This window comes from Microcaecilia unicolor, chromosome 5 (genome assembly GCF_901765095.1).
Source record: "Microcaecilia unicolor chromosome 5, aMicUni1.1, whole genome shotgun sequence".
NCBI classification, from domain to species: Eukaryota; Metazoa; Chordata; class Amphibia; order Gymnophiona; family Siphonopidae; genus Microcaecilia; species Microcaecilia unicolor.
The window spans coordinates 223,321,909-223,344,472 of NC_044035.1; the positions used below are offsets into that span (position 1 = coordinate 223,321,909).

The following is a 22,564-nucleotide window of genomic DNA, read 5'->3' on the forward strand; positions in this document are numbered from 1 at the left end:
AGAATTATGGAGTTAGTGAGGCAGGAGTGTATGGTTAACAAAGAGTAGGTGAGTACATTATTCCACGAACAATGCTGAAATGGATCTGGTGTGGGAATTATTCATGCAGTAGCCATCGGCACGCAGTAGATTAAAATAAAAGTTCAGCAAACTGTTAGCTATTCCAACCTAATGTGGAAATTTTTAAGCAAGCATAACAGAAGAAAATTACCATCAGGTCTGAAGCGGTGTAGAAGGGTTGGTTTGCCCTCTTCGTTGGAGTAGAAAAGCTAATAAGCCACCCCCAGGCCTCCAGACCCATGACCCCACCAAGGTGACCCCCAATGCTTTGATCACTCCCCCCTCCTTCTGTATAGGCCACAGTAGCCCCTTCCGTCCCCCAACCTGACCCCATTTTCCCTGACTTACTTTTAAAAATGTCCCTGATGTCTAGTGCACCTCCCAACCCAACCTGCACTGACAGGAAGGGTGAGGTTTTGCAATGAGCTGTGGATTACTGTTGCATTGAATGCTGCATCCTGCAGGCAATTTTTTGCGGAAAGGTCACGGTAGCAGCTCTAACACACAGTATTCTGCATCAACCTCTCTGACAGAAAAGGCTCTAATCCTGCACTATTTCTGCCATGCTTTTTCCTATGAGGATAAAAACATTTTAGAAAAAGAAACAGTTCATTTTATGTGAGGTACAAAATGAGCAGCAGCTGTATGTTTTTCCTATTTAAAATGAACCTTAAAAGTTGATATCAGGTGCCAACTGGAGGTGAATGAATGGATTCAAGAAGACAATAAGCACACCAGTAGCACCCTCAGCACTTCCTATAATTATTTGGCTTATAAAACTAAAATGTTCTGCTTATATGGCTATCCTCCCAATGTTTTTCTTTCTGCATAGCTAAATTCTGTCATAAGACCAGTCTGCTTTTAAGGCTAAGATTCAATTTAAAATACTATGATACTATATCGATACTTCTATTCCGTTTTTAACAATGTTTTCAAAGTGGTTTACAGTAAGAGAGGTGTCATTGACAGACCTGAACAACATTTTATAGAAAAAAAATTGAAAAGAAAAACTTTTAGTACACAATTAGTGAAACCAGGTGAGATTTTAAAACCTTCCAAAATAAGCTGTAATTAGCTATAGTCTGTAGGGAAACTGAAATAGAGTTCCAAACTTTAGGACCCTGGAAGGAGAAAGAGTGTTCAGCCTCATGTTCTTTAGGATAGGTATATCTAAGATTAAATTTTTGAACTCCTCAATTGTCATCTAATCCCTAAAGGCAGTAACAGTTGGCCTGTCTGGCCTATAAATGTGTTTATGGTGCTAATTCAGTTGTGAAAAAAAAACTTGCTTATATCCCCAGGGCTTAGAGAGGTGTAAGGAGCATTTGCAGGGCCTCTGAGAGTAAAAAGCTGCAGAAAGTTCATCTGCAGAGAATTGACTGTGAAGGACTGTAAAATCTTGTCCTATAAGAGAGTTTGATAAATCTTGTTATTTATACCATCTTTGGTGTGTTACATCTGCAAGTTGGCAGAATGAACACATTTTATCTTTCAGAGATTTTTGTCTAAATCCAGTTGTAACAGACCTCTCAGATCAGTGCTGCTGAGAGTAACACTGATCCACAAACAATTTGAGTGGTGGCTGAAACACCTCAAATCTCTCAAACTCTCTCTCTCACTGCACACAAACTATTTAATGGTTCACTAATGGCAGACTTTAATAATAATAGGTAATATTAAATAGGCATTTAAGGAGTTCTAAAAATCTGTCTGTCTCTCATAAGCACATAAGCACCGCCATACTGGGAAAAGACCAAGGGTTCATCAAGCCCAGCATTCTGTCTCCGACAGCAGCCAATCCAGGCTTCAAGAACCCGGCAACCCCCCCCCCCCCCAAAAAAAAAAATAATAATAATAATTTTTTAATAATGTTCAATGGACTTTTCCTTCAGGAATCTGTCCAAACCCCCCTTAAACTCCGTAAGGCCAGCTGCTGTCACTACATTCTCCGGCAACGAGTTCCAGAGTCCAACTACACACTGAGTAAAGAAAAACTTTCTCCTATTTGTTTTAAATCTACCATATTCTAGCTTCATCTTGTGTCTCCTGGTTCTATTATTGTTTGAAAGTGTAAACAAATGCTTCACATCTGTCCACTCTACTCCGCTCATTATCTTGTAGACTTCTATCATATCACCCCTCAGCCGCCTCTTCTCCAAGCTGAAGAGCCCTAACCTTCTCAGCCTTTCCTCATAGGGAAGTCGTTCCATCCCTTTTATCATTTTCGTCGCCCTTCTCTGCACCTTCTCCAATTCCTTTATATCTTTTTTGAGATGCGGCGACCAGAATTGGACACAATATTCGAGGTGCGGTTGCACCATGGAGCGATACAACAGCATTATAACATCCTTGTGTTTGTTTTCCATCCCTTTCCTAATAATACTCAACATTCTGTGTGCTTTCTTAGCCGCCGCAGCACACTGAGCAGAAGTTTTCAAAGTCTTATCAATGATGACTCCCAGATCCCTTTCTAGGTCTGTGACTCCTAACGCAGAACCTTGCATGACATAGCTGTAATTCGGGTTCCTCTTACCCACATGCATCACTTTGCACTTGTCAACATTGAACTTCATCTGCCACTTGGATGCCCAATCTCCCAGTCTTGCGAGGTCCTCCTGTAATCTTTCACACTCCTCCTGTGACTTGACATCCCTGAATAACTTTGTGTCATCTGCGAATTTAATTACCTCACTAGTTACTCCCATCTCTAGGTCATTTATAAATATGTTAAAATGCAGCGGTCCCAGCACAGACCCCTGAGGGTCCCTTCTGTAAAAAACATGCGATTGAAGTCTGTTTGGGAGTCTTCTTTTACCTTCCAAGGAACAAATATTTGGAATAGTTTACCTACAACAGTTCACTTAACAATTCCTTACAGTTCTTGTTGAAATGTCTTAAAAACTTATTTTTTTGTTTCTTAATGTTATGTTTTATAAAAGTAATGTAGGTGGATATTTTTTATTAAGATTAAATTATTGATTTTAATGTAATTCTATCCGCTTGGGATATCTCCTTGCTCTGAGATCCATTTTGAATCACAAATTAAATGCAGAATAGAATAGAATCTTTTCACAGTGCCGACCATATTCCTTCCCATGCAAGCAATTCTTGTTATAAACAATATTTCACTTAGGAAGTCATTTTTTACCTGGTCCTTAGAATGTTGTTGGTGTTTTTTTGTAACCACAGGCACCTTCCCTGTGCAATATTTGGAAAAATAGCATTGGAAAGGAATACGATTGTGAGATTTTGCCCTTACCAATAGTATCCCATTATGACATGATGCCACAAATTATCATGACATGATGCCACTAGTCCTTTGGTCATATTTATTTAGCAAAATTTGTAACTCACTACAGTACAGTCTCGATTATCCGATATATATATATAATTTTTTTAATGGAAATTCATTTTTATTGAAGACATATATGCAAAGTACAATTGACAGAAGAATACTGAGAGGCAACATCAGTGAATTACCATACCATGCTAACGTGAGCAATCAGTCATCCAAATCTTTTATTTTGTATATAGTCTCCTGAACAAATTCTAAACATAGGTTCCCCCCCTATCTCCCCCAAACCACCCCTCCCCCCTTTTAATTATACCCTCCCCGACCCTTTAACCCGAAACACGTAATTGGGTTAGCCAACAGGGGAAAAGAACCATAATGCGAAAAGTTACCAATGGTGAGGGGCCTGGACTCTTATAGCTCCCCATGAAAGAAAGAGTGTTCATATTAGACCAAATAAGTCAGTCGCACCACCAACTGAACTATCCCCCTATTGTCCCACCGACATATATTTTTTTATATAGGTCTTGAATCTGTTTGCTTTTTGCAGGGGTTATTTACTGGAGCTCTAAAGGGGTTTCTCCTCCTCCCCTCCTCCTCCTCCTCCCATCCCCACTACCTTAGGAAAGATGGTGTTATAGGGAGTCAATCTTAATTTTTTTACCCAGGGTCCATTCAATCCTAGCTAAGCCACTGTTTGAGCTACTACTGAAAGAGGTATGAGCTGAATCCAAATAAATAAATATCTCTTTCTTGGGACACCATCTCCTTGTTATATCCACACACTCTCCTTTAGTGGAGGAGTAATTTAATGGTTAGAGCAGCAGACTGAGAACAAGGGAAGCCAGTTTCAAATCCCATTGCAGTTCCTCATCCTAGCTAGCAAAAAGAAAGCAGAGTTAAAGGTACTTAACTCTCCATTGCCTCAGATACAAACTTAGGCCCCCTTTTATCAATCCACGCTAGTGGCTGCCAGTGCGGTAACAACTTTGAAAGGACTGTGTTGGCATTGCCACATGGCTTGATAAAAAGGGGCCTTAGATTCTGAGCCTTCCAGGGACAGGGAAATATCTACTATACCTCAGTGTAACTCACATTGCGCTATAGCTGAAAAAGATGTGAGCAAAATCCTAATATATAATTTCCTCTCCTTTGATTTGCAGCTGTATTCTGGCTCAAACCCAACTAGGTTGGCGTGACTGCCTTTCTGCAGTAAGGGGTCCTTTTACAAAGTCGTGCTGAAAAATGGCTTGTGGTACTGTAGGTGCAAGTTTTGGACGTGCGCAGATCCATTTTTCAGTGCGCCTGCAAAAAATGCCTCTTTTTTTGCCGAAAATCGCCACACATCCATTTTGGGTCTGAGACCTTACCGCCAGCTATAGACCTAATGGTAAAGAATTTGGGCGGTGATGACCTACGCGTGTCAGATGCCACTTGGCACGCATCCACTACGCGAACCAGAAAATAAAAAATATTTTTCAGACACACGCCACAATTGAAATTACCTCAAGGCCCACGTGGTAACCAGGTGGTAACTCCAATTTGGCGCACGTAGGCGCCTACGCCACTTAGTAAAAGGGGCCCTAAGTGACTGATTGGAGCATTTAGATAACAGCATCCAAGTAGTCATACAATCATGGAGGAGGGGTTTTACAATTTTGGCTACAGCGTGAGCCAAAATTAATTGCTAATACTTGATTAAACCAGCAATCCAACATTGTTGCAAATCGACAACATTTTACTTGTTATCAAACGTAAGGTGTCTCCCCTCTCCCTCTGAGATACCTCATAGCATGTGCTATAAATATTACACACACAAAAAATGCATATTTCTTCTTGATCTGTCCCTACTATTCTCAGGTCACAGACTGTAGAAGTCTGCCCGGCACTGATCATACTTCCCAATAGCTGAGCTCGCATCAAAGCCCACTCCAGACCATTCAAATCCACCTTTCCATAATCGGGACAGAGACTATAAAAGTCTGTCCTGTTTTGCCATGTTTGGGACACAGACCGTAGAGGAGCAGTTCCGTATTACACTGGAAGGATACTGCATAATTGCAAGGCAGTATACACAGGGTGAAGTCAGGACACAATTCGCACTTATAAGCATAACATAAAATACTATCTCTGGCACTTAGGTATGAGCATTTACACCAGATCTATAAGTGCTTGCACCTAAATGCTACATGCATATATACCCAGTTAAACTAGTATTTCTTTTTTTATTTTATCTTCAGTAAGTTTTCAAATAATATATCCATCAAAATATGAGATAAACAGAAATCTAGAAAAGTTATAAACCAAAATTAACAAATAAAGTAATAAATCCTTACTTTAGATCACAAGAAAGGAAATACAGGTGCATGAATAATAGAAATAAATTAAAATGAAATAAAAAATTTTAAAAATCAATAAGACAGCATCCCTATCCAACTTCAACCCTAGCCTCTGACTATTAGCATGCATAAAGGTTATACAATAACATTAACTTCTTCTTTAGCTACAAAAAACTCTTCCAACTGCTTAGGATCAAAATACTGATATGGTTTACCCTCAAAAACTATAAAACATAAACAAGGAAATCGTAAGACAAAGTTGGCACCCAAAGCTTTCACCTTAGCCTGAAGGTTTAGCAAAGCTTTATGCCGTATTTATGTCTCTCTTGCTAAATCAGGAAACAAACTCACTTTTGACCCCCAAAACAATGAGTCCAAATGTCTAAAAGAAAGTTTTAGTACAGCACTCCAGTCTGGCTTCAAGGCAAAAGTAACCTCCTTCATTGTCCTCTGGGTAACAAACACACTAGTATTTTATAATGGAAAGTAGACACCTACCTTCCTTTACAGAATAGGTTTCTATCAGGCTTCCTATTACAGAATTATCTTGATATTGCCTGACCTGAGGAAGGAGGATCTAGCTTCAAAAAGATAGTCAAAATGAGGGCCATAATCGAACAGGGCCGGCCATCTATAAAGGCAGCCATCTCTAATGACGGCCCCGTAAAGCGGCGTACCCAACTGTATTATCGAAACAAGATGGCCGGCCATCTTTCGTTTCGATAATACGGTCAGGGCCAGCCAAATCTCAACATTTGGGCCGCCCTTAGAGATCGCCGGCGTTAGAGATGGCCACCATTGGTTTTCGCCAATAATGGAAACAAATGGCGGCATCTCAAACCCAGCTAAATCCAAGCCATTCGGTCATGGGAGAAGCCACCAGCATTTGTAGTGCACTGGTCCCCCTCACATGCCAGGACACCAACCGGGCACCCTAGGGGGCACTGCAGTGGACTTCACAAATTGATCTCAGGTGCATAGCTCCCTTACCTTATCTGCTGAGCCCCCCAAAACCCACTCCCCACAACTGTACACCACTACCATAGCCCTTAAAGGGTAACGGGGGGCACCTACATGTGGGTACAGTGGGTTTTGGGTGGGTTTTGGAGGGCTCCCATTTACCACCACAAGTGTACATTGCCGACATGCCCCCTTGAACTTTGGCTGGCCCTGCGATGAAAAGCAGTTGAAGCCGGCCAAAATCGGCTTTCGATTATACCAATTTGGCTGGCATTAGGAGAAGGCCGGCCATCTCCCGATTTGTGTCAGAAGATGGCCGCCCTTCTCCTTCAAAAATAAGCAGGATAGTATCCTAAGTTAGTCCAATGAAATGGTATCACCTTGTTTTCCATTTGGTGTTTTATTTTTATTTATTAACCTTGAAAGTGGACTAACATAGCTAACACACTACTTTATCTGGGATATCCATAATAACAATGCATGGCATGAAACTACATAAATTGGAGCCTGGAGGTCCAGTATATTCAGATTTATCTCACGCAGAGTCATTGTGGAAATCCTGAAAACCCAAATGTAGTGGAACTAATAGAACAGATATGGGAACTACTGAAGGACCACAGTCACATTACTAACTCTTGCTGAAGTTTTCTAACTATGGTTCCTGAACTTTAGACAAGCTCTGCAAGGCTTATTTTCCACTGCCAGTCCTAGGTAAGAGAGTAGCTTTAGTCTTACAGCTGGTTTAATTTCCAGTTAGAGATTACATTAAAGAAACCGCAATACTTATTGAGGGCCGATATTCAGACTGCAGGAATTAGCCTGGCTAACTCCCGTGATCACTGCTAAACCTGGATATTCAATGCCGAGCTGTTTCTGGCAACTGGCATTGAATATACGGTTTATTTTTGGCCAGTTAGAAGATAACTGGTTATGTTGATATTCAGACTTAGCCGGTTACCTTCTAACCAGCCAAAGATATCCCACATAGTCACATGGCCAAATATAGCCACTAAAGTGGGGCTGAAAATCTGCGGATAGCCGGTTATGTTGGCCGATATAACTGGCTATCTGCTAGCCGCTAATTGGTGATATTCAGTGGGAGATAACCTGCTTTCCCCTGCTGAATATCACCAGATAACCAGTTATAGGGCATTCCAAGGGAGATAGTAGAGAACAGAAATGGTGAAGGAATTCAAAAAGGCATAGGAAGAACACAGGGGATCTCTAATTAGAAAATGGATAATAAAAAAAACAAACAACTGATTACATTTGTACGGATGGGTCGAGTGACGCTTAGATGGCGATTCTGATTGTGAAGAGCTAAGGTCGGTGCTTGGAAGGCTTGTACAGTCTGTGCCCTAAATAGTGCATCCGATTTTGGATGGGCTGCAAATGGCTTTAAGTTCAGTAGTTGTAACCTGAGGACAGTGCCAGGCAGATTTTTACGATCTGTCATTCAGGTCTTTATCTGCCATCATTTACTATGTCACTATCCACCCTGTTTACACAGCCCATTCACTTTGAATTGCAGTAGTGCAGCCTTACAGTTGCAGTACAATTGCAGTAGTGCCTTCACTGGTCAAAGCCTACACTTACATCCTCTAAATCTCAGGTTCTGCGTACATGTAGCTCAATATGATTGTGCTCATAGGAGCTGAGTTGCATGATAAAGTATTACATAAAAGCCTGTGCATCTAATTTGATTGCATAGTTATGGTGCTGCCTCCTATACATACACCTGTTTACAACCTGAAGTTGGGTCTCCTTTCCTCTGCATATGTCCTATACATTAACCCTCTATTGCCCCAAGTACACATTTTAGCTTTCTATGAACAAGTATCCACCCTTAGAAAAGAAGGGTTTTGATCCAAGATGGCCGCTTGAACTGATCGTCTGTCCACACATTTTCCTACCTTCTCGTGATGCCTAAACGAAGAGGGAAGGCGGCGGCAGCTGCTCCCCCAAACCGACCCCTCTCCTCGCAGACTGGCCCCATGGACTTGTTCGTGCGGACACCGACGGTGCCGACGGGATCAGTGGGTGGCAGATTGGTGGCGTCCGCGACGAATGGAGGGCTTCAGACGCCACCCCTGCTGGAGGTTACCCTCAGCCCCGATCAACAGGCTCCTCCCCCGCAACCCCAGTGTGTTTCCTCTCCAGAGATGGCGTCGACCCCGAAACAGCCAGGAATTGGCGTCTCGGAGCTAGCGGGAGCTGGAGAAATCAGCCTGGAGAGAGAAGGAATTGAGGGAGATAAAAGCCCTCAATTGAACCGGGAGAATACAACTTTTACTGCGGGAGGAACGAAGGAGAAGGCTATGGACTCAGAAGTGAAGAAGTTACAAACCGGAGGATTACAAATGCAAGGTACCTTATCCTTTTTAGAAGAGAGACCAGCAGAGATATCCCTGGAAAGTCTTTGGGTATTAATTACTAATTTGGGTAAAGCTATATGCCCTCAAATTCAAGGTCTTGAGTCCCGGGTAAGGAAAATTGAAGAGAAAGCTGAGGGTTTGGAATTGGAAAAAGAAGAAATGCTGGCTAAGATAAATTCAGTGACTGAAAACTCAGAGAAATCACGAGATTTGCAAAACAATATTGTAAAAGATGTTTCTAATTTGAGAAGAAAAATTGAAAACCTGGAAAATGCTCAAAGATCTAAAAATCTGAGGTTTTTGAATTTCCCTAGGGTAGTTACTACTACTCCTAGAGAAATGATAAATAGATATTTGAAAGAAAATCTGGGTTTCACAGAGGACATTTTACCTCCAATCACTCAAGTATATTACTTACCTAATAAAAATTTTGAAGAACCTGAACAACAGATGGATCAGTCACTGGATGTTTCCGCAATTTTAGAAACACCAACAGCAGACTTAATAAGTTCCGCAACTTTATTAGTTACTTTGGCTTTAGCCATGGATAAAACTTTAATTATGAAAAAATTCTTTAAAAGTAGAGAGAAAGATTTCCTAAGACTCAAGGTCCGTATATTTCCGGATGTATGTAAAGATACCCAAAAGAGGTGTAAACAATTTCTTCTGTTAAAACCAGGGGTGCTTCAACTGGGAGCTACTTTTATGTTACGATTTCCTTGTAAATGCATAATTTGTCATCAATCGGTTAAATATGTTTTTTATGAATCTGTTCAATTATCTGAATTCATAGCCGCCAGAAGTTCTATGAGGTCAAGCTCTTAAGGTACAAATCAAAGTAGGGTATACACAAAAAGCAGCAAATATGAGTTATCTTGTTGGGCAGACTGGATGGACCGTGCAGGTCTTTTTCTGCCGTCATCTACTATGTATGTATGTAAATGAAAAAGGACACCGTCATAGATCGGTTCTTATTTTTTCCTTTTATTTAATTTCTTTGTAATCCCTCTTAGTAGTAAATCTTGGATTAGATATTGTGGACTGGAGTGTACTTAGTCATAAAGTTAAATATTGGAATGAGATTTCTTTGTAAAATTGACGAAGGTACCTTTTCTGTTTCAAATGTATTATTTGTTATAAAAATTTTTGAAACTAATAAATAATTAAATTTAAAAAAAAAAAAAGAAAAGAAGGGTTTTATATCCTGTATCAGTTATGTCCCCTGAAATATCTTTTCAACGAATCAATGTTACTCTCCCTAATACATGCTTTACTCATTTCTCGCCTAGATTATGGAAACATAGTCCATGCCGGTACACCAAGTAATAACTTAAAACACTTACAAACTTTACAAAATTTCATCATTAGACTCTTAGGAAATATTTGCAAATTTGATAATTTCACTCCCCTCTTTATACACTACCACTGGCTGCCCATGAGATATAGGATCTAAATCAAGATCCTAACTCTTGCACGTAAGGTTTACCATGAACATTAGTCACCCTATTTGAGTTTCTTAGCTACCCCTTATACATCGAATAGAGTACTCAGATCCCTGTAGGATCTTAGAATGTTTTTACCACAACAGCACAGTGGGAAACAACTCGAGATAGGGTCTTCTTTTGACTGGCCCCTGCCTTATGGATTGGACTTCCAAAATATATTTACGTGAAACCAATCTTGAAAATGTTTAAAGTGATGTTGAAAACCTTTTTCTTTACTAAAGCATTTGAATATTCTTCTGGACAGAGAGGCAAGGATCCTCTGAGGAGGCCACAACTCAAGACACAGGATGAAAACTTTTTTGTTTCTTTTTGGATGAGGCTTTGTGTGATGAATCTTGTATGAACGAGGTAGCTCTGTTTTTTAAATTAATATGGTGTACTTTTTCTAATAGTATTATAATAATACCTGGGAGTATATTTATTTAACTTTTATCTGGTTGAGCAACTGAAAAAAGAAATGACAGCCAGGTCTATCGGAACATAGGCTTTATAATGACAGTTATGGTGAACATCGACAAGAAGTGAAAATGAGTCTCTGTGATATAGAGACTTGGACAAGCAAGACAATTTCATCTTATTTTCTTTATTTTTATGTATCAGGCTGCAAAGTTTTGATTGCAAAGCCTAATGTGCAATGACAGACACTAGTGGCTGTATGATGTGGTAAATTCACATTTAAGTTGGTTACATTATGTTTCTGGGCACATTACACACAATTTTTTAATAAGGTTATAGGTTTTAAAAACTACAAAGTCTGGTTTGGGAGTTCTTTTTCTAATGCCCACTTTTTATTGTTGTTATTATTGTACACAGCTGAGAACTGAAAGCCTGATGGAATATCAGATTTTAATAAACATAAACATTGTGAGCTCACTAGGGACAGAGAAAGTACCTGTATGTAATATGTAAGCTGTTAAACTCCTTTTATTGTACCACAGAAAATGGTATATCAAGAATCTAATAAACATAACATAAACACTCAGAGATTTCAATGGTTTTCTCTGTAATCTGGCTAACCAAACAAGCTGCTAAAATACAAATTCTCCCACCTCTCTAATTCATGCATGAAAGGAAGAGAGCCATGACCACGGTTCACCAACTGAAATTAACCCCAATGCACTACATTTTACCAGGGGCATAGCCAGACTTCGACGGGAGGGGGAGCCAGATCCCAAGGCGCGAGCATGCTCAGTTTCATTAAAACGAGCGTGCACGGTGCTGAAAAACAGGACAGGGCGCCAGCAATGTAAAACCAGTGCAGGACAAATGCCTTAGCTGGCAGGGGTTGGGAACCCCCGCCAGCCAAACTGGGGGCCCAGGTCCCAGTTGCCCCCCATAGCTGTGCCACTGCATTAAGCTGTCAGATGATGCTACATTTGAAAGAACCAAGTCTTTTCCCTCCCCTTCTTTCAATGCATAGGTTCCCAACCCAGTCCTTTGGACACAGTTTTCAGGATACCCACAATGGATATACAGGAGATAAATTTGCATGCACTACCTCAATTGTAAACAAATCTATTTAATGTGTATTCATTGTAGGTATCCTGAAAATCCGACTGGCTAGGTGTGTTCCAAGGACTGGGTTGAGAACCCCTACTCCAGTATGTAACACAGTTTCCATTCATGGTCCATCAGTACTTACATAACACACAGTAAAGGCTGACTCGCTCATATCCCTGGCAGCAGTCTGTGAAATTCATTGTCTCTGGGACTTCAATGGTATGATACTCTGTTCTGTAATGTGTTTTAGAACAGGTCTGCCATGGAATCCACCATCCACATAGAGTGGTTTCTTCATAGGCTTTCTGGTATGCGACCACTTTAGTGACATTTCTTGTTATAGTATAGTTGCACACGTGGTAGCCGTCAAAGGAGTGACTGTTTTCTGAAACAGAAGAAAAAAATAGTTATTAATACTAAATATGTGAGCAATAACAATGAAAAAAACCCCACACCTTCCGTAATTACTGGAAAAGCTGTACATTTAGGGCTGTATATTCAGTGGGATTTAACTGGGCAGGAAGGCTTCTACCCAGTTAAATCTTGCTGAATGGCCCAAGCAGACATTCAGAGGCACATAACTGGATAGAGCTGCTCAATACCGGCTCTGACTGCCACAGTTCTATCGGTTGGAGCCAGGGTAGTCATCCAGAGTCAGGTGATATTCAGTGTCCAATGGAGAGAATAATAAAAATAATAAATATTTATAGACAGTCTCAACCAGTAGCTCAGGGTGATTTATAATAAAAAAGAAAGCAGAGCTGATGAAAAACAACAAAATAGTAATTACATTAAAAACAAGAAGAAATTCCATTGAAATACTTATTAAACAACTAAAGGGTCAATATAAAGCCGGGTGCACTCAGAGGTTTGCTGACCACTGCTGGTGTTATGCCTGGAAATTCAATACTGGGCCACATGTCCAGGCTTTGGCATTGAACTTCCAGGTTTGCGGAGTTGGCTAAAATATAGCCGGTTACAGTGGTGGCCACCTGAAATGGGGGCCTCAGGCGGCATGCTCCAGGGAGTGGCACTCTCCCCCCAGGGCTGCCAAGAGACTAAGCTAGGCCCAGGGCAAGATTGCCCCCCCCCCCCCCCGCTGCAGTCCTTGGTCTCACCTGCCTGCCCTTGGTTCTGTGAACAGACCCCCTCCATCTGCCACCAGGCCCCCTGCATTAAAATCAGCAGCTCCTTACTTACGTGTGGAAAGACAGATCGCCTCCCTTCGGGCCTTCCCTCACTGTGTTCCCGCCCTCATCTGATGTAACTTCTGGTTTACGCGAGGGCGGGACACAGGGAGGGCCCGAAGGGAGGTGATCTGCCTTTCCAAATGGAGCTGAGGTGCTGCCGATTTTAATGCAGGGGGCTGTCGACGGAGCCGAGGGCAGGCAGGTGAGACCGGGGACTGCAGCGCCGATGGCCTGACCCCAGCGCCGGGCCCCCCTTGGAGGCCAGGACCCAGGGAATTTTGTCCCCCCTGCCCCCCTTCTTGGCCCCCCTGCTCTCCCCTTCCCTCTTCAGCCCTCTTCCCCAAAGTTACCTTATTTCTTTCTTTTCTAAAAGGCAGCAGTGGTAGTGGTAACGATTCACATAGGCTGCCCTGCCGCTGGCACCAGCCTCTTCTCCCTACTGTGGTCTTCCTCTTGACGTAACTTCCTGTTTCCTCAAAGGCAGGACACATAGTAGAATGAAGAGGCCGGTGCCAGTGGCAACGTGGCAGGGCAGCCTACGTGAGTTGCTTCCACTGTCTGGCACCTTTTGGAAAAGAAGAAACTAAGGTAAACAGCGTGGGGAAGAGGGAAAGGGAAGATGCTAGACTGGGCGAAGGTGTGAGTGTGGTCAGGGGTGGCAACTCATTCCTGCCTCAGGCAGCAGATTGCTTCGGGCTCCGATATTTAGCACTTAACCAGCCATGGGGCATCACATAAAGATAGGCCTGACTTATGTGGTCCTATTTATGTGGTTACCTTGGACAGTAAGTGCTGAATATCGGAACTTAATCTGCCAAGTGCTGATTCCATCCCCGGAACATCCCTAAAATATCCAGTTTTGAGATAGGTGCTAACCGGACATTTTCAACAGCATTAACCAGTTAAGTGCCACTGAAAATGGTCAGTTAGCCCTGAACTAGTGATTTAACCAGCCAGGAGCTATTTCTGACTGGTTAAGGAGCTCATTTGCAAGTTCCATAGGTTACTATGAGGCATATTTTCAAAGCACTTTGGGAGGCTAAGTTCCATAGGTTTCTATGGAACTTTGGGAGGCTAAGTGCTTTGAAAATGAGCCTATATGGCAATGCTTTGAAAATACGCCTCCTTATCACTTTGAATATCGAACCACAAATTTTTAGAAGTTTGCAGAATCTGAAGTAATCATCTTAGATCCACTGGCAAAGAATTCCAAAGTCCAGGAGCAATCCCACCTAACCACATCTTATATATAGACATTACTCTGAAATCTGTAGCAGTGGGAAGCTCTATTGTATTAATACAAATTCTTCAAGAGGAACAAGTCAGTTTTTATCCACAGATAAGGAGTCAAGTAACAAAGACTAATAGCATCTACAATTTTAAAAGAAAAACAGAGTAATTTAACTTCTATTCTCATTTTAACAGAGAGCTAGTGTAACAGTTTCAGTAATGGAGAACTCTATCAAACCTCTGTTTTATACATGTTTTGTGGCTGTATTTTGAAGCAATTGAATTCTTGCCAAGGTTTTCTTAGGAAGACTTAAATATTGCCGTAGTCCATGCAAGATGAAATAATAGTCTGCACTTGACAAAGTATATTTAATGTAATAAAAATAGTCTTACAACCTGTCTAATGAGAACCATATCGAGATTTGAGTCAATGAATACATCAAATTCAAAGTCTTGAAGCAATCAAAGGAAGTACGATGCCACCAATCTCTGGCCCATTTTCTGGAATAGATGTAACCATCCACCTACCCATAACAATACATTCTTTTCAACATTTAGAGGCCTTCTTACTAAGCTCCGTTAAGCATCTAATGTGGGTTTTATTGTACAGTAGACAGTAACATGGGCCCAAGTATCTGCATTATAAAAAACTGTCTGCAGTAAAAATCCTACGTTAGCTACCTAATCTGGGAGGATAGTGGGAGCTGGGCATGATATGGGAGTTGCTGGCTGTGACAGTTAGTATTTTAGTGTCATTATCATGTACTAGCTGTTTTGATTATCAATAGCACAGCTGCACTGACCTCAAGAGGAGGCAATTGTAGGGAGTAGCCTAGTGGTTAGAGCACCAGTCTTAACATCCAGAACTTCCCACAGCTGCTTCTTGTGATCTTGGGCAAGTCACTTAACCCTCCATTGCCTCAGGTACAAAATAAGTGTGAGCCCTCCAGGGACAGAGAAATATCCCATGTACCTGAATGTAACTCACCTTGAGCTACTACTGAACAAGGTGTGAGCAAAATCTAAATAAATAAATTAAGGGCAGCTGTGCTACCAGCAGGCTGACAGGTCGATAATATGGCTGTTAAAAGAAAAAAGCCAGGCTGGCTCACCCTCTGGCCTCCTGATTCCACACTACTCCCTACCTGAATCCTCCCCTTGACCCTTTCCCCCAAGTCCAGAACCAAACCCTTACATCAAGAACCCAATCATGCCAAGTCCAGAACCCACCTACCAACTCCAAACTCAACCCTTTGACATAGAAATCATCCCTCAAGCCTTACCCACACTCCTGATGCCTTCCCCCAGGCCCAACCAGCAGTATTGGTGGTTTTATGGGTCTTGGGCCGCAACAATCTCCCTCTGCTGCCACCTGAGTCAGCACTGGGATTCAAAACAAGTTGAAGACTAGTACCATATAAAGAGTATTCTCCATCCCCTCCCCCTACCCCCACATTAGTATTCTCTTATATGGAAGAATGACCCTAGCAACAGTATGAAAAGGCCCACGCTATCCACCCGGGCATGTAATGCTGAGGCTGTGTGCTAACTGTGTGCCCTGTACGGTAAACACGGGGCAGATGAAGGTGCTAATACGCACCTAACAAAGCTTATAATGGTGCATCACGGGATGCATTCAGACAAGTGCAAAGTGATGCATGTGGGTAAGAGGAACCCGAATTATAGCTACGTCTTGCAAGGTTCCGCGTTAGGAGTTACGGATCAAGAAAGGGATCTGGGTGTCGTCGTCGATGATACGCTGAAACCTTCTGCTCAGTGTGCTGCTGCGGCTAGGAAAGCGAATAGAATGTTGGGTGTTATTAAGAAGGGTATGGAGTCCAGGTGTGCGGATGTTATAATGCCGTTGTATCGTTCCATGGTGCGACCGCACCTGGAGTATTGTGTTCAGTACTGGTCTCCGTATCTCAAAAAAGATATAGTAGAATTGGAAAAGGTACAGCGAAGGGCGACGAAAATGATAGTGGGGATGGGACGACTTTCCTATGAAGAGAGGCTGAGAAGGCTAGGGCTTTTCAGCTTGGAGAAGAGACGGCTGAGGGGAGATATGATAGAAGTGTATAAAATAATGAGTGGAATGGATCGGGTGGATGTGAAGCGACTGTTCACGCTATCCAAAAATACTAGGACTAGAGGGCATGAGTTGAAGCTACAGTGTGGTAAATTTAAAACGAATCGGAGAAACTTTTTCTTCACCCAACGTGTAATTAGACTCTGGAATTCATTGCCGGAGAACGTGGTACGGGCGGTTAGCTTGACGGAGTTTAAAAAGGGGTTAGATAGATTCCTAAAGGACAAGTCCATAGACCGCTATTAAATGGACTGGAAAAATTCCTCATTTTTAGGTATAACTTGTCTGGAATGTTTTTACGTTTGGGGAGCGTGCCAGGTGCCCTTGACCTGGATTGGCCACTGTCGGTGACAGGATGCTGGGCTAGATGGACCTTTGGTCTTTCCCAGTATGGCACTACTTATGTACTTATGTACTTATGCAAAATGTGCATGCTAAAAAATATTTTTAAAATTTTGTTTAGGGGACATGTCTGGGGGCGGAGAGTGGGCGTTCCTGTGCTAATCAGTTAGTGTATGAACATAAGAATAGCCATACTGGGTCAGACCAATGGTCCATTTAGCCCAGTATCCTGCTCCCAGAAGTGGCCAATCCAGGTCACAAGTACCTGGCAGAAACCCAATTAGTAGCAACATTCCATGCTACCAATCCCAGGGCAAGCAGTGGCTTCCCCATGTCCATCTCAATAACATACTATGGACTTTTCCTCCAGGAACTTGTCCAAACCTTTTTTAAGCCCAGATATGCTAACCGCTGTTACCACATCCTCCGGCAATGAATTCCAGAGTTTAACTATTCTTTGATATTTCCTCCTATTTATATTAAAAGTATTTCCATGCAATTTCATTGAGTGTCTCCTGGTCTTTGTACTTTTTGAATGAGTGAAAACTTGATTCATCTCCACCCGCTCCACACCACTCAGGATTTTGTAGACCTCAATCATATCTCCCCTCAACTGTCTCTTTTCCAAACTGAAGAGCCCTAACCTATTTAGCCTTTCCTCATATGGGATCAGTTCCATCCCCTTTATCATTTTGGTCGCTCTTCTTGTGGCTTTGATACAGTTGACCATACATTGCTACTTGAACATCTGGATCAGATAGGAATAACAGGGACTGTGTTCAAATGGTTCATTCTGTCAAGCAAAACAACCAACTTTCCAACTTCTGGTCTCCTATCTGTGTGGTCCCACAGGGATCTCCCCTCTCACCTAGCCTATTCAATCTCTTTATGTCATCCCTTGCCTCAATACACCTGGAACTTAATGAACTACTATTATCCTATGTGGATGACACAGTGGCATTCCTAGGGGGGCTGACACCCGGGGCAGATCGCCGATGCGCCCCGCCCCCTGGGTGCAGCGCCCCCCCCCCCCCCCCGGATGCAGCACGACCCCCCCCAGCGAAAGCCCCCCCCGTGAAAGAACCCCCCCCAGGTGCATGCCACTGGGGGGGTGCCGCGCGCGCCTGTCCTTCGTTCGTTCCATGCTCCCTCTGCCCCGGAACAGGAAGTAACCTGTTCCGGGGCAGAGGGAGCATGGAACGAATGAAGGACAGGCGCGCGCGGCACCCCCCCCCCCCCCAGTGACGTGCACCCGGGGCAGACCGCCCCCCTCCCCCTTGGTACACCACTGGGATGACATCCTGCTTCATTTACCAGTGACAGCATCAAACATAGATCCAACTCAGTCTGTAGCAAATGTTATGCCTGCTGTCAGCAACTGGGCCCTGACCAATAAACTGAAATTGAATGCGCAAAAAACCAATGTCTTGTGGTTCAGAAATCGGGGAGTTGAGGTCCCATCAACAGTATCCATAACCAAAGGTCAAATCTTTACAGTCGAATCTGAAACCAGAGAACTAAGGGTCTTGCTTGACTCTTCACTCATCTTCGCTTCCCATATTAACTAGCTATGGAAGAAAACACTATTGAAAATGAGACAGCTACGTCTAGTCAGATCATTCTTCGACCAAAATGCCTTTGAACTACTAGTCTAAATGTTAGTCCTTCCTCACTTGGATTACTGTAATGTTCTATTTCTTGGTATTACGTATCAATATCAGAAAAAAAAAACTGCAAATCATACAGAACACAGCTGCTAGACTAATATACAGATTGAATAGATATACTAGTGTTTCAGCTCATCTAAAAAAAACTGCACTGGCTTTCCATTGCAGAAAGACTCAGATTCAAAGCTGCCTGTTTAGTTTTTCAAATCCTACAGGACTTCACCTCTGCGCTGCTGACTAAGACTGCTTCACTATCCTGCTTATAATCGAAATAGAAAAACGCCTATATTGTGACCCAAATCGGGAGATAGACGTTTATCTCACAAAAACGAATAAAGCGGTATAATCGAAAGCCGAATTTGGACGTTTTCAACTGCACTCCGTCGCGGATGCGGACAAAGTTGATGGGGGCGTGTCGAAGGCGTGGTGAAGGCGGAACTGGGGTGTGGTTATCGGCCGATCAGAGATGGGCGCCTTTCGCCGATAATGGAAAAAAAATATGCGTTTGTAGCGAGAATTTAGGGCACTTTTCCTGGACCCTGTTTTTCCACGAATAAGGCCCCAATAAGTGCCCTAAATGACCAAATGACCACTGGAGGGAATCGGGGATGACCTCCCCTGACTCCCCCAGTGGTCACAAACCCCCTCCCACCACAAAATATGCCGTTTCACAACTTTTTATTTTCACCCTCAAATGTCATACCCACCTCCCTGGCAGCAGTATGCAGGTCACTGGAGCAGTTATTAGGGGGTGCAGTGGACTTCAGGCAGGTGGACCCAGGCCCATCCCCCCCCCCACCTGTTACACTTGTGCTGGTAAATGGGAGCCCTCCAAACCGCCCCCCCCAAACCCACTGTACCCACATGTAGGTGCCCCCCTTCACCCCTTAGGGCTATAGTAATGGTGTAGACTTGTGAGCAGTGGGTTTTGAGGGGGATTTGGGGGGCTCAACACACAAGGGAAGGGTGCTATGCACCTGGGAGCTCTTTTACCTTTTTTTTTGTTTTTGTAGAAGTGCCCCCTAGGGTGCCCGGTTGGTGTCCTGGCATATGAGGGGGTCCAGTGCACTACGAATCCTGGCCCCTCCCATGAATAAATGTCTTGGAGTTATTCATTTTTGAGCTGGGCGCTTTCATTTTCCGTTATCGCTGAAAAACAAAAACGCCCAGCTCACAAATTGTCGAATAAAACATGGACGTCTAATTTTTGCGAAAATACAGTTCGGTCCGCCCCTTCAACGGACCCATTCTCGGAGATAAACGCCCATGGAGATAGACGTTTCCGTTCGATTATGCCCCTTCACGTCTGGTCCAGTCTATCAGACTGAAACAACAACTGATACTAATATCACCGTTCTAAAAGACAATTAGAAATCAGAAGATTTTCGGCTCTTTATTCCCTATTCTTGGAGTCAAAATATGGAACTCTCTGCCTATTCCCATCAGAATAGAAAACAGCTAGCTCAACTTCAGGAAGATGCTAAAAACCTTTCTCTTCCCAAAGACTGCTTCATAGCAATCCATCATGATTTCTACATCCTAATATCATCCATTATCCTTTCCTTAATGTTTTTAGTCTCATGCATTAATCCAATGGTCTCTAAAGTTTCTCATACCTCACACTAACACCATTTGCGTTTGTCTCACCTGAACCCTGGAAAGGGGATATTAGCAGTATACAAGAATTGATTTGAATTGAATTTGAACCTTTTCTAATTCTGCTATATCTTTTTTGAGATGCAGCTACCAGAATTGACCGCAATACTCAAGATGAGGTCACACCATGAAGTAATACAGAGGTATTATAATATTTTTGGTCTTACTTTGCATCCCTCTTCTAATAATGCCTAGCATCCTGCTTGCTTTTTTGGTCGCCGCCACACACTGAGCAGAAGATTTCAGTGTATTGTCTACAATGACATCTAGATCTATTTCTTGAATGCTGACTCCTAGTGGATCCTAACATTAAGTAACTATGATTCGGATTATTTTTCTCAATGTGCATCACTTTGCATTTGTCTACATTAAATTTCATCTGCCATTTGGATGCCCAGTCTTCCAGTTTCCTAAGGTCTTCCTGCAATTTTTTACAATCCGCTTGCGTTTTGACAACTTTGAATAGTTTTGGTGTCATCTGCAAACTTAATCACCTCACTCATGTTCTGATTTCCAAATCATTTATAAATATAATAAATAGCACCAGATCCCAGTACAGATCTCTGTTACACTACCACATGCTAACGGGTTAGCACAGACATAGTGCCTGAGCCCTTACTGCCTACGAAATGGATTGAGCTAACTTTTTTTAATGGCCACATGCTAATGGCAACATTAGCGCATGGTCATTAATACAAAAAAATAGAAAAAGGCCATTTTTATGGCTGTGATAAATATGGCCTTAGCGTGCGGGGAAATCCTGCACAAGGGCGAGCTAAGGCCATTTTTTACCATAGCTTAGTAAAAGGACCCCTAAGTGATTAATTAACTGTGTTGTAGAGCAGTGTTTTCCAAGTCAAGTCCTTGAGTACTCCTTGCCAGTCAGGTTCTCAGGATATCCACAATGAATATGCATGAAAGAGATTTGCATATAATGGAGGCAGTGTATGCAAATCAAGTTCATGCATATTCACTGCGGATATCCTGAAAACCTGATTGGCAAGAGGTACCCCAGAACTGGACTTTGGAAACTCTGATGTAAAGAACTGTTCCTTTGAGTATATTTTACAGGATATTTCTGGGGTACAGAGGCCTGAACCCTGAATAATGAGAGATACAGAGGAGTCCCACCAGGACACTAGTAGAGGATTGAAGAGGGTTTTAACAGAGGAGCCTACTCAGGACTTAGATTCGAAAAGAAAGTCTTTATCCCATGCTCTATTTGCCTCTTTTGCTTTTTACCTAAGATTTTTCCTATATATACTTTATTTGAGCGAGTACACCAAATAAAGACATTTTTATTTTGAAAAGGTTACCCTTTACTGTGGCCTTGTACTTTTGGTTTTCTACAGTTTTTAGTGTTTCATCCCTGGGTGTCATTCTAGCAAAGGCCTTCGGTTATTTTGTCTCACCAAAACCCTGACTTTACTTTTTTACTGTTGACCAAATTTATCATTTATGTATCCCCTCCCAGACTTGACTACCATCACTCTATTAGACCTTGATGCGTTACCCACAGCATGCTACAGTGCACAATACAATAAACTAATGACATGCAAATTAGTATGATGTTAAAAAGTGTGCATTGTCAGAAAAAAAAAACAACAACACACATTGCTGTGTTAATATGCACCAATTAATACTCTATATGGTGCTTGCTCACACTTCAATCGCCACTTAGTGTATTGCAATTAAAATGTCTGCCTTCCTATCAGTGCATGAGTGGAGACTGCTTTATGCACTGACAGGAAGGGAGATATTTTTTTAAAGAGTGTAAACAGGTGTGATGGGTATGACTGGTTATTCACTTCCCCGTTGTCCCTCTTTACAAACCTAGTCCAGTTCAACCTAGTACTGAAGCCCTGGGAAGGGAGGAAAGCTTGATCTGGAATTCCACAGGAAGAGCAGACCAAAGGTGGTCCAGGAAAAACTCAGCCTGGTATTGAAACTCTAGGAAGGGAGGAAAACCTGGGCTGGGACATAGGAGCCAACGTTTCAAAATGATTAGGGGTGCTAAGCCCAGTGGAAATAACCCCTCCCTGGACACATTCAATTAATATTCTCTATATATTGGGGGTGCTCAAGCACCCACATCACCCACAGAGTCGGCTCCTATGGGCTGGGATCCCATGAGGAAGGAGGGGGGGGGGGAGGCCATAAAGTCTTAATGAACTTAAGTTTTTAAGACAAAAGTCTATAGGGAGAAAATCTGAGTGTCAAGGGGCAAGCACCATTCCTTAGGCTTATAAATTAGAATATAAAAGATCCAATCAGAGGGGAAGAAGGGAGAAGACCACAGCCATGGGAAACATGGAAAGAAACCATCCTGAGAACACTGCCTGCCAAGCTCAGAACTGAA

General features: G+C 42.5%; 1 protein-coding gene across 1 annotated transcript in view; it reads right to left on the reverse strand.

Annotated features, from left to right (window-relative positions):
* UMODL1 (uromodulin like 1) overlaps positions 1–21,585 on the reverse strand; it is a 150,889-nt gene extending 129,304 nt beyond the window's left edge. Inside the window, exons 1-2 of the mRNA XM_030205021.1 lie at positions 21,522–21,585; positions 12,174–12,416 (exon numbers count right to left, since the gene is read on the reverse strand). Coding sequence (XP_030060881.1) covers positions 12,174–12,416; positions 21,522–21,585 — 307 coding nt within the window. The remainder of the gene's footprint in view (positions 1–12,173; positions 12,417–21,521) is intronic.
* Between the last annotated feature and the right edge of the window lie 979 nt (positions 21,586–22,564).